Source organism: Giraffa tippelskirchi, chromosome 9 (genome assembly GCF_054371585.1).
Source record: "Giraffa tippelskirchi isolate mGirTip1 chromosome 9, T2T-mGirTip1v1.2.pri, whole genome shotgun sequence".
Taxonomy (NCBI): domain Eukaryota; kingdom Metazoa; phylum Chordata; class Mammalia; order Artiodactyla; family Giraffidae; genus Giraffa; species Giraffa tippelskirchi.
The window spans coordinates 41970596-41983315 of NC_137283.1; the positions used below are offsets into that span (position 1 = coordinate 41970596).

A 12720-nucleotide genomic window follows, 5' to 3' on the forward strand; every position below is an offset into this window, starting at 1 on the left:
TGACAGTTGGATTTTGTTGTTGTGATTTGCATTTTAGGGAAAATTTGAACTCAAAATTTCAGAACTGTAAGGGTATTTAGAGAGCATCTAATCCAGTTCCATAGTTTCATCCATGAGGAAGCCCTTACTCACAGGCAAGTGACAGCTTCATTTTTTTAGAGCAGTGAGTGGTTAGGACTCTTAACAGGACTCCCTACCCATTTATCTCAACTGCCATTCTTGGGAGGAAGATATAAAGAGATCTAGAACTTTTGATATTGATATGTAAGATATGTTATGAATATATTGAGACTAGCTTTTACAATAATGGCTTTATGGACTTTTTCTCTTCACAGTACAGAGTGTTTTATTCTTTAGGGGACCAAGATGTCAGATCCAAACAAAGCTGCCATTGCAGCAGAAAAAGAGGCTCTGAACTTGAAGTTACCTCCCATTGTTCGTCCCCCTGAAAACATAGGTGTTGACACACCAGCACAAAGTAAGTTGCTGAGTTACAGAAGATCAAAGGAGCAGCAGAAGACAATTAATCAGTTAGTGTAAGTAGCATATTAGTAAATAATCCTTGTTCGGAATTTGAGTGAAATAATCGGTGTTTGCACACTCATAAAACGTCTTAACTATTTTGGTTCTTCATGAACAAAATACCATCTTCAAATTCAATTAGGAAAACAATCGAAAAAGTAATAGTAATGAGAATAAATGTTGTACAGTGCTTACAGTGTTTATTCTGAGCATTGTTTTTAATGTTTTACGTATACTTCTAACAACAGCCCTATAAGATGGGTACTGTTGTTACCGTTATTTGTAGATGAGTGAACCGAGGTGCAGAGAATTAACTTGCCCAAAGGCCTCACAAGTTGGGTTTGGACCCAGACAGTCTAGTCCTAGAGTTCACATACTTTGAAAACCACACTATTCCTCCTCATGATATATGATAACCATGCTGGTCCCTGAAAGTAAAAGCAAGTAACTGGCCCTGTACAAATAGCATTGCCCTTGAGCAAACACTTAGTAAAAAATGTTGAAACTACTTGTACTTAAAATTTTTTTTTATACAGAAGAAAATAGAGTCTAACATACTGCCCTTACCCCTCCAATTTAGAGGAAATTAAAACTAATATAGGGACTTCCCTGGTCTTCCAGTGGTTGAGAATTTACCTGCCAATGCAGGGGACATGGGTTTGATCCCTAGTCTGGGAAGATTTCACATGTTGCAGGGCAACTAGGCCTGTGTGCCACAAGTACTAAGCCCACTCACCAAAACTACTGAAGCCCATGAGCTCTAGAGCCCACGCTCTGTAACAAGAGGAGCCACCACAATGAGAAGCGCACGCACCACAACTAGAGAAAGCCTGGGCATGGCAATGAAGACCCAGCGCAGCCAAAAAACAAACTAACAAAGAAACACAGCTCATGTAGGCACCAGCTACCAAAGGCTGTGATAAGGATTTCCTGAGAATTCCCTGGGTACCTGACTCTGCTGGGCTCTGGGAATAAATACGAAGAAAAAGACGTTGAGCTAACCTGTCAGATTTGAACTTAACACTGAACTATAAAACAGGGAATTTCTCTCTGGTGGGTTTCTGCTTATCCTTCTACATTCTCTTTCCCTTTTTGGTCTGCCTCCTTTATATATATTTTCACAACTGACTACATTTTTCTCTCTGTTACATTGTTACGATCATTTTGTTGCTAGTTAAAATAAGTTAGGGGTTTCCCCGATGGCTCAACAGATAAAGAATCCGCCTGCAGCACAGGAGACACAGAAGACTTGAATTTGATCCCTGGGTCTGGAAGATCCCCTGGAGGAGGGCATGGCAACTCACTGCAGTATTCTTGCCAGGAAAATCCCATGGACAGAGGAGCCTGGTGGGTTCCAGTCCATGGTGCAAGAGTGGGCTACAGTCGATGGTACAAGAGTTGAACACAACTTAGCAACTAAACCACCACCGCTATTAATCATATAACTTCTTTAGAATTACATGTTTATTAGTCAATCTTCTAATCATACTTAAATCCAAATGTATAAGGTATATTAATGGTAGTATAAATGTTGTTAGATACCTTTTACCCCTTTCATTTCTAAGACTCTGATCAATGTTTAGTAGACTTAGACTAGAGAAAAAAGGAGTTCCTTAGGAGTTACATGTTGTTCTTGCTCCAAAACCTTTCATAATCTCAGAGTGTCATATTGAACTACTTGAAGTTCCATGAAAATATTATATGTTTTATATTTAGTGAAAAAGAAATTTCACAGTTGCTTCCTCACATTTTCTTCACTGGAGATTATTTTTTGGCCTGAATACTTAGACTGTTTATTCAAGGCTTAGGTTTTAAATCACTTTCTCTGGAAATCCTTCTCCTAATCCCTTTTGTGCAGCTTTAACCCTTTCTGTAATACATATTTCTCTTACATCTGTTTAACAGGTATTACGTATCTACTGTTTCACAGACACCTTGCTTGTTACTAGAAAGACCATAGAGAACATAACATAAAGGACTATAGTCTTTTCAGAAGCTTATATTCTGGTGGGAGGAGGCAGATAGTAAACACAATTTAAAAAAGATTACATTAATCCTTTAGATGGTGATAGATACTGTGAAGAAATAAAACAGTGGGATAGAGAAGGTGTTTCTAGTAACATTGCAGTCCTGTGGACATGATATTTAGAGATTTAAAGAGTAAGAAGCTTGTCATTTAAATAAACGTGGGAACACCACTCTAGCAAAAGGGATAGCAAGCATGAAAGCCTTGAAATGTGAATGCTTTCAGTGTGTTTTAGGAACTGACAAATTGTCAGTGGCACTAGAGCATCAGGCACCTGGGGACAAGTAGGATCAGGTGAGGTCTGTGGATAGAGTTCCAGGAATAAAGTGGGATATAAGGAGTCCTGGGCAGAACTGGGCCCCCTGCTGGAAACGGGGCCTGGGAACACTTGACTGACCAAAGATAAAAAATTATTTTGTAGCTTTCCAGATTTCCAGGGATGAGCCACTTCTTCCTTGGCCACTACCTCCCTCTTGATTCAGACCAACCTTTCTCTTCTTTACCGCATGTAGTCTCTCACCCAGTCCTTTGAAATTATCCAGTTTTGTTTATCTGCTTTTGACTGTTAACACAAAAAGGAAAAACAGGGAGTGAAAAGGCTCCCTCTTGTATTCTTCTCAGCTCTTTTTTATTGATTATTTATAGCAGAAGGAGAAAACACACCTTAGGAAATTATTGCTATATTAAAGAGTGGTATTTATATATAAAGAAGTCAAGGAAGTTAGACATATTTATGTTGAGATTGTTACAGTGCAAGGTTGATAGTGCCAACTGGCATACCAAAGGATAAGGCAAATTCCTTGAAAGTATTGATTACTGAGAGCTGCTCAGGGAAATAGTGACAGATAAAGGGAAGTCTGGCCTGGGCCTTAGCAATTAACAAAGAAAATAGGAAGAAGGATATTCCAAGTATGTTTTCTACTCCATGTGAGAAAGCCTTTGGAATTTAATTTAGTCAGAGCCTCTTGATGAGAGTGAAAGAGGAGAATGAAAAAGTTGGCTTAAAGCTCAACATCCAGAAAACTAAGATCATGGCATCCGGCCCCATCACTTCATGGCAGATAGATGGGGAAACAGTAGAAACAGTGGCTGACTTTATTTTTCTGGGCTCCAAAATCACTGCAGATGATGACTGCAGCAATGAAATGAAAAGACGCTTACTCCTTGGAAGGAAAGTTATGACCAACCTAGACAGCATATGAAAAAGCAGAGACATTAGTTTGCCAACAAAGGTCCATATAGTTAAGGCTATGGTTTTTCCAGTGGTCATGTATGGATGTGAGAGTTGAACTATAAGAAAGCTGAGCACTGAAGAATTGATGCTTTTGAACTGTGGTGTTGGAGAAGATTCTTGGGAGTCCCTTGGACTGTAAGGAGATCCAACCAGTCCATCCTAAAGGAGATCAGTCCTGGGTGTTCATTGGAAGGACTGATGTTGAAGCTGAAACTCCAGTACTTTGGCCACCTGATGCGAAGAGCTGACTCATTGGAAAAGACCCTGATGCTGGGAAGGATTGAGTGCAGGAGGAGAAGTGGACTCCAGAGGATGAGATGGTTGGATGGCATCACCGACTAGATGGACGTGGGTTTGGGTGGACTTAGGGAGTTAGTGATGGACAGGGAGGCGTGGCATGCTGCGGTTCATGGGGTCACAAAGAGTCGGACACGACTGAGTGACTGAACTGAACTGAGTAGGATATCTTGCATATATAAACATTCAGTATTTATTTGATGACAGATGAATGGATTATATGATCATATAATTTCATTTAAAGAAGTTATGTTTTATGGATAATAAGTTGCTACATTCAAAACTGTTTATTGAGCACCTATTATGTGCCAGGGATCAAGACCATGCCCAAGAAAAAGAAATGCAAAAAGGCAAAATGGTTGTCTGAGGACGCCTTACAAATAGGTGTGAAAAGAAGCGAAAGACAAAGGAGAAAAGGAAAGATATACCCATTGGAATGCAGAGTTCCAAAAAATAGCAAGGAGAGATAAGAAAGCCTTCCTCAGTGATCAATGCAAAGAAATGGAGGAAAACAATAGAATGGGAAAGACTAGAGGTCTCTTCAAGAAAATTAGAAATACAAAGGGAACATTCCATGCAAAGATGGGCACAGTGAAGGACAGAAATGGTATAGACCTAACAGAAGCAGAAGATATTAAGAAGAGGTGGCAAGAATACACAACTATACAAAAAACATCTTCACGACCCAGATAATCACAGTGGTGTGATCACTCACCTAGAGCCAGACATCCTGGAATGCAATGTCAAGTGGGCCTTAGGAAGCATCACTCCGAACAAAGCTAGTGGAGGTGATGAAATTCCAGGTGAGGTATTTCAAATCCTAAAAGATCATGCTGTGAAAGTGTTGCACTCAATATGCAAGCAAATTTGGAAAACTCAGCAGTGGCCACCGGACTGGAAAAAGTCAGTTTTCATTCAAATCCCAAAGAAAAGCAATGCCAAAGAATGTTCAAACTACTGCACAATTGCACTCATCTCACATGCTAGCAAAGTAATACTCAAAATTCTCCAAGCGAGGCTTCAACAGTACGTGAACCGTGAACTTCCAGATGTTCAAGCTTGTTTTAGAAAAGGCAGAGGAATCAGAGATCAAATTGCCAACATCCGTTGAATCATTGAAAAAGCAAGAGAGTTCCAGAGAAACATCTATTTCTGTTTTATTGACTATGACAAAGTCTTTGTGTGGATCACAACAAACTGTGGAAAATTCTTCAAGAGATGGGAATACCAGACCTGCCTCCTGAGGAATCTGGATGGAGGTCAGGAAGCATCAGTTAGAACTGGACATGGAACAACAGACTAGTTCCAAAAGGGAAAGAAGTACGTCAAGGCTGTATATTGTCATCCTGCTTTTTTAACGTATGAGGAGTACATTGTGAGAAATTGTGGGCTGGATGAAGCACAAGCTGGAATCAAGATTGCTGGGAGAAATATCAATGACCTCAGATATGCAGATGACACCACCCATATGGCAGAAAGCAAGGAAGAACTAAAGAGCCTCCTGATGAAAGTGAAAGAGGAGAGTGAAAAAGTTGGTTTAAAACTCAACATTCAGAAAACTAAGATCATGGCATCTGGTCCTATCACTTCATGGGAAATAGATGGGGAAACGGGAAACAGCGACAGACTTTATGTTTTTGGGCTCCAAAATCACTGCTGATGGTGATTGCAGCCATGAAATTAAAAGACGCTTACTCCTTGGAAGAAAAGTTATGACCAACCTAGACAGCATATTAAAAAGCAGAGACATTACTTTGCCAAAAAGATCTGTCTAGTCAAAGCTATAGTTTTTCCAGTAATCATGTTTGGATGTGAGATTGAACTATAAAGAAAGCTGAGCACTGAAGAATTGAGGCTTTTGACCTGTGGTGTTGGAGAAGACTCTTGAGAGCCCCTTGGACTGCAAGGAGATCCAACCAGTCAAATCTAAAGGAAATCAGTCCTGAATATTCATTGAAAGGACTGATATTGAAGCTGAAACTCCAATACCCTGGCCACCTGATGCGAAGAACTGACTGCTTTGAAAAGACCCTGATGCTGGGAAAGATTGAATGCAGGAGGAGAAGGGGATGACAGAGGATGAAATGGTTGGATGGCATCTCCGACTCAATGGACATGAGTTTGAGTAAACTCTGGGAGTTGGTGATGGACAGGGAGGCCTGGCGTGCTTCAGTCCATGGGATTGCAAAGAGTCAGACACAATTGAGTGACTGAACTGACTGACTATGTGCCAGATACTATTCTGGGTATTGAGTATAAGGCAATGAATAAAATGGTCTACAACACATAATACATCAAATGGTGCTAAGTAGTACGAAGCAAGGAAAGTGAGGATAAAAGGGATGGATAGTGAAGGACGTGCTACTTAGGATAAAGGGTAAGGGAAATCTCTGACAGGGTGACCTTTGAATAGAGATAATACATTTAAGGGCCCATATCAGATTAACTTAAAAATTGTGATGTTATAATTGAAAATTATGGGCTATTATTTATAGTCTCCTTTTATATTACACATGAATAATATGAAAATTAAGGACTCATTGATAATGGTAATTGAGATTTATTTTTTATAGAAAATTCAGTAAGATAAAGAACTCTTGAATATCTCTTAAGTATAATTGAAAAAATATTAAAATAATAATGTTTTAATATATCTTAATGTTATATTCAAGAGAGTCATACATTTTTCTAACTGTAAATTTCAGAATTGAAGGAGCCAAAAGGAATTTAGACAGAACACTGGATAAAAGAACACTTTCATCACCAGAGCCAGATTATCCTCCAACTGTAGGTTTTTATTTTCTCTTTGAAAACTGTGACCATATACTATTTTAACTATTGTTTTAAGTCAATCTCAATATAACTAGTATTTTTAAAGAATAATGCATATATTTAAAACTATTTATGTTTTTATCAAAAATAGTAAAATTACCTTAAAAACTTTCTTGATTTAATTATATCTTATTTGTTTGCTTTTGACAGATGACCAGTGAAATTAAAAAGAAAGGAGTGAGTTGAATTTTTTTTATTTCTTGTTTTGAAAATGTTCAAATTGTTACAAAGTAGTTCCTTCTAAGACCGCCTGCTATATTCCATCCTAGAGAAGGAATTTAGAAGCAGATTATTTCCTCTGTCTAATGGAACAAGCATGCCATGATGACAATGCAGGTTTTATGAGTTACATTCTTGTTGCCGGTTCATTATTTGAGAATTAATTGTAAATATTTTTTGTTCTTATCCCAAAGAATTGAAAAAAATTTTCAAAGTGGTAGTTATAAAGGAAATGCATTTCCGCTTTTATTGTGCTGATATTGATGTAATGATGACTGCTTATTTAGAATCTGTTGTGTGCTACTCACATGCTAGATGATAGAAATTAAAAAAAAAAAAAGACGCTGACTGCATGGGTGACAAAGTGGAACCATGATGTGCTTGTTGGAAAGGTGATAACATGTAAAATTTATTTAGCAGTAAAGGATATGGAAAGTTATGGAGCTGGTTACACAGAAGAGAAATATATGAAGCATATACAGGCTTTCTAAATCCCTTAAATTTCCCTCTCAGGATAGAGGACTAAGGGTACCTACCTACCAACTATCTTTGGAAGAAACGCGTTTTAGCTATTCCAAGTTTTTCTGTCTTTTAAAGTTTTCTTCTCCTCCTTCTGCCTCCCAACTTTTCTAGAGACTTTGGCTGTGGATTTGTCCTTTTACTAGTTGTAAGAGCCCTAGTAAAAACAATCCCAAAACATTTATAAATATTTAATGTGAGGCTGGGTGAATGGCAAGTTATTTTTGGGTGTATGTGTTTAACATCCTCATTTTTTCCTCTACAGTTTTTGCCTTTAGTGTCTTACAATCCAAAGTAGGTAGCTGGGTATAAAATGATCATTCACGCTTAAAGTCACTGCTCTTGGCAATCTGGCTTCTAGGAACTTCACCACTTCATCACTAATGTCACTAATGACCACTAGTTGCCAAACCAAAAGGATGTTTTTCCAATATTTCTCTCCCTAGACCTCCAGGTAACTTTTTAAAACCTTTTATTTTTACATAATTGAATACCTGTTATCAGTGTAACAGAATAGATGACTCAGAAATAGACCCACACAGCTATAAACAGTTGTTTCTGACAGAAGTGCAAAAAATCAGTTCAATCGAAAAAGGATAATCTTTTCAACAAATGGATGGAGCAATTGGACACTCTTTAAAAAAGAAAACAATGCAAGAATAAACAACAAAAGCCCTCAAACCACAGCCTAAACTTTGCACCTTGTACAAAAATTAACTAAAAATTGATCATAGATTTAAATGTAAAACAAAACTATTAAAAAAAACTTTTAGAGGAATATCTAGGAGTAGGCAAAGAATTCTTAGACGTGACATCAAAAGCACAATTCATATTAAGGACCTAAATGTAAGACGGGAAACCATAAAACTCCTAGAAGATAATATAGGCAGAACACTCATTAATATAAATTGCAGCAATATTTTTTTAGTATCTGTCTCTTAAGGCAAAGAAAGCAAAAGCAGAAATAAACAAATAGGTCCTAATTAAACCTAAAAACTTTTGCACACCAAAACCATCAACAAAATGAAAATATTCCTACTGAATTGGAGAAAATATTTGCAAATTATGTGACTGATAATGTATATAAACAGCTCATACAACTTGATATCAAAAAAACAAACAGCCTGGGACTTCCCTGCTGGTCCAGTGGTTAAGAATCTGCTTTCCAATGCAGGGAACATGAGTTCAATCCCTGGGCCGAGAACTAAGACTCCCACATGCAGTGGGGCAACTAAGCCCGCATGCCACAACTAGGACCTGATGCCCCCAAATAAATAAATATTTTAAAAAACCTGATTAAAAAATGGGCAGAAGACCTGAATAGATGTTTTTCCAAAGAAGACATACAGACGGCCAATAGGCACATGAAAACATGCTCAACATTTGTTCATCATTCACTCATCAGAGAAATATAAATGAAAACCACAATGAGATATCATGTCATGCCTGTCAGAATGGCTGTCATTAAAAAGACCACAAACAACCAGTGTTGGTGAGGATGTAGAGAAAAGGGAACATTTGTACACTGCTGGTGGAAACATAAGTTGGTGTGGCCGCTATGGGAAACTGTGGCGGTTCTTCAAAAAACTAAAAATAGAACTACCATATGACCCAGCAATTCCATTTCTGGGTATATATCCAAAGAAAACAAAAACACTAAGTCAAAAAGATGAGTGAACTCTAATGTTCACAATAGTATTATTTATGATAGCCATGTAAAAGAATGAAAAATTTACATTTACAACATCATGGATAGACTTGAGGTTATTATGTGTAGTGACATAAGTCAAGCAGAGAAAGATAAATATTGTATGTTATCACTCATATGTGGAATATAAAAAAATTAAACAAGTGAAGGAACATAACAAAACAGAAACAGCCTCACAGATATAGAGAACAAACTAGTGGTTGCCAGTGGGGAGAGGAAAGGGAGGAGGAGCAAGATAGGGGTAGAGAATCAAGAGGTACAAACTACTGAATATAAAAAAGCTATAAGGATACATTGTACAGCAAAGGGAATATTTTATAAAATCTTTAAATGGAGTGTAATCTATAAAAATTTTAAAACATTATGTTGTACATCTGAAACTAATATATATTGTAAATCAACTATACCTCAAGTTTAAATAGCACAATTCATGGAAAAACCACTAAATTATATGTCATCATGGAGAAGAAAATGGCAACCCATTCCAGTATTCTTGCCTGGAGAATTCCATGGACAGAGGAACCTGGTGGGCTACAATCCATGGGGTTGCAGAGTCGAACATGATTTAGTGACTAAAACAATAACCACATATGTCATCAAAATTAAAAACTATTCTACATGAAAGACTCTGTTAACATGAAAAAACATGCTACATACTGCAATAACTTTTTGACACATCACATATCCAACAAAAGATTTGAATTTAAAATATTTAAGAACTCTCAAAACTCAACAGTATAAAAATAATCCAATTAGAAAATGAGTAAAAGACATGGATAGACATTTTACCAAAGAGGATATATGGATGGCAAATAAGCACACCAAATGCTCAATATCATTAACAATTAGGGAAATGTAAATTAAAATTATGACAAGTTAATCACTACATACCCATTAGAATGGCTAAAAAAGAAATAGTGACAGTTCTAGCTGACTTTTGACACTGCAGAATATTCGTTTCTTTTAAATGCCCTTATACTTATTTTTCTGGTTCTCTAAATATTGTTTCTCTGTTGTCTTTATGGGTTTCTCTTCCTTGTCTGACTGTGGCTTGCTATTCTTTCCTTGAATCTTCCTGGATGATTCTCTTCTTTTCTGATTTCAAGTACCTCTCATATTTTGATGACTTCCATAGATTCTGATGCACAAATACCTCAAATTCAACATGTCAGAAAAAATGAACTTATCAGTTTTTTCCATAAGACTTCTATTCCTCATTATTCATGATTCTAATTATCACTATTTATCCAGTCACTCATGCTTGAAGCACCAGTGTCTTAACTTCTTTTGCCCCCCACCTACCATATAGTTAGTCCCTGAATGCTACGAATATTTTTCCAATTAGTCCTCTTCTTGCCCTAGCCTTAGATTGGGCCTTCATCTTTTGCCTGGACTATAGCAGCCATCAGTGGCTTCCCGTAACCTATAGAATTAAATCTTAATGTGCATGCAAAGCTTTCTGTCATGTGACTCCTACCTATTCTCCTGCCTTTCCTCTTGCCACTCTCTCTATCATATCTTATGCTTCACCAACACGGACTGGCTTATTCATCCTTGAGGAAATATATCATGTCTCACCACACTGCTTTTGCCTGGCACATCCTCTCACCATCCATCCTTCCTTTTACCTGGCTGTCTCTCCTTCAGCTCAGTTATCATCCCCAGGAAGTCTACCCTATTCCAATGGGTTTGGATAGATTACTTCTTATTTGGTCCTATTATGTTAATACACTGCTCATTTTTATTATTTTACTTAGCACATTGTTTTAGGTGTTCCCTTGATCTTTTTATGTATTACAGTGATCTGTTTTCTAGTTTTGAGGCTAGGAATTGCTTCTGTTTGAACATCTTTGTGTCTTTAACAACTATGTTATTGAGTACCAATAGTGGATACTCAGTAAATGCTTGTTGAATTAATAAATATAAATAATTATGTTCAGTTAAATACAACAGGTATTGTGACAGAAGTATGAAGAGACTACAGTGGGGACCTAAAATAGGAAGTTTTCAAAAGAGACTCTGAAGCACGTGATTTCACTTAGAAAAATCGGGTATCTCTTTGCTGAAGGAAGAATGTATACTCCAGTTGTAAGCGTCAAATATATATATATATATATTACCCATATATATGGGTAACTGGTGCTGTTTATTGAGATGGCTGAGACTCAGATCAGAAAAGTGAGGAAGGAATGGATTAGAAACTAGGAGATCAAGGGATGTCTTTTGGCTATGCTGAATATTTCAGAAAGAACTGAGTTCTAGAGATAGAGATTTAGAACACATCAACATATATAGTTTATATTTATGGTCATGAGACTAGGTGAAATCACGTAGGGGGAGAGGAAAGAGAAAGAGTGATGAGAAGATCAGGTTCATAACTAGACAGAGTCAGTCTGTTAAGAGATTGGGGACCACCACAAGACTTTTAAGATCAAGCAGCATATTAGTGGAATAGACATAGAAAATAATTCTCTAGAAAAATTTTGGAGCAAGCAACTAATTGAAAAATACTTTAAATTAGATGAAAAAATGTCCAACCAGGCCATTCCTTAAAAACTTATTATTTTGAAATAATTTCAGGCTTATAACAAATTGTAAAAAAGTACAAGGTATTCTCCTGTATATTCACTTGTTCTCATAATATTCTTGCCTGCAACAATGATTACTGTGGTGGTTGCCAGATAGTAATTTTCTCACCATTTGTATATTTTTTAGTTGGAATTTTGTACTAAGGGAGAACTTGGTCTTTTTCCTTTCTTCACTCATTCATTTATATATCAGTATATGGGCTGTGGGTTTCCCAGGTGGCGCTAATGGTGAAGAACCTGCCTGCCAATGCAGGAGATGTAAGAGACGTGGGTTCAATACCTGGGTTGGGAAGATCTCCTGGAGAAGGGAATGACTACCCACTCCAGTATTCTTGCCTGGAGAATTCCATGGATAGAGGAGCCTGGTGGGCTACAGTCCAAACGGTCAAAGAGAGTTAGACACAACTGAAGCAACTTAGCACACGTGAGCTATGGAGTCTTATTTTAGCTATTGAATTTAATGTGTTGTTATTATGGTCTATTTTGATGTTCAGCTGCCCCAAGTTTGGCCACTGGGAGCCCATCAAGTTGCCTCTTACATTCTTTTTAGCTTATCCCACCAACACAATAAGATGTTCCAGCCTTGTACGGTACTTTTCGTGTTCTAATCCTGAAATCGTCATTTCTCCAAGGATTCTTGGATCATTTTTAGTAGAGAATGGCATTTAGAAATGGGGGCATAAGTGTGAACTGTGTAACTGAGATGTAGTTGCTTCTTGGTTCCTTCAACTGAAAGAGCCAGGAAATTATCTATCTACCTGTCTACCCATCCATC

The 12720-nt window shown here is 37.4% G+C and overlaps 1 protein-coding gene and 1 long non-coding RNA gene across 6 annotated transcripts in view; one reads left to right on the top strand and one right to left on the bottom strand.

The window, feature by feature from the left end:
* The window catches only part of DNAH12 (dynein axonemal heavy chain 12), a 188842-nt gene that overhangs the window by 490 nt on the left and 175632 nt on the right, over positions 1–12720 (top strand). For all 5 annotated transcript variants that reach the window (XR_014063983.1, XR_014063987.1, XR_014063985.1 and 2 more), the window contains exons 2-4: positions 336–536; positions 6785–6866; positions 7062–7088. Coding sequence is in view for 1 of the 5 variants with exons in the window: in XM_081524814.1 (XP_081380940.1) it covers positions 367–536; positions 6785–6866; positions 7062–7088 (279 nt within the window). In the remaining 4 variants the exon portion in view is untranslated. The remainder of the gene's footprint in view (positions 1–335; positions 537–6784; positions 6867–7061; positions 7089–12720) is intronic.
* Positions 330–4428, bottom strand: LOC145519884 (uncharacterized). The gene is made up of 2 exons (XR_014063998.1): positions 3624–4428; positions 330–3571 (listed from the first exon to the last, which is right to left on the bottom strand). It is a non-coding gene; the product is annotated as an uncharacterized LOC145519884 (long non-coding RNA).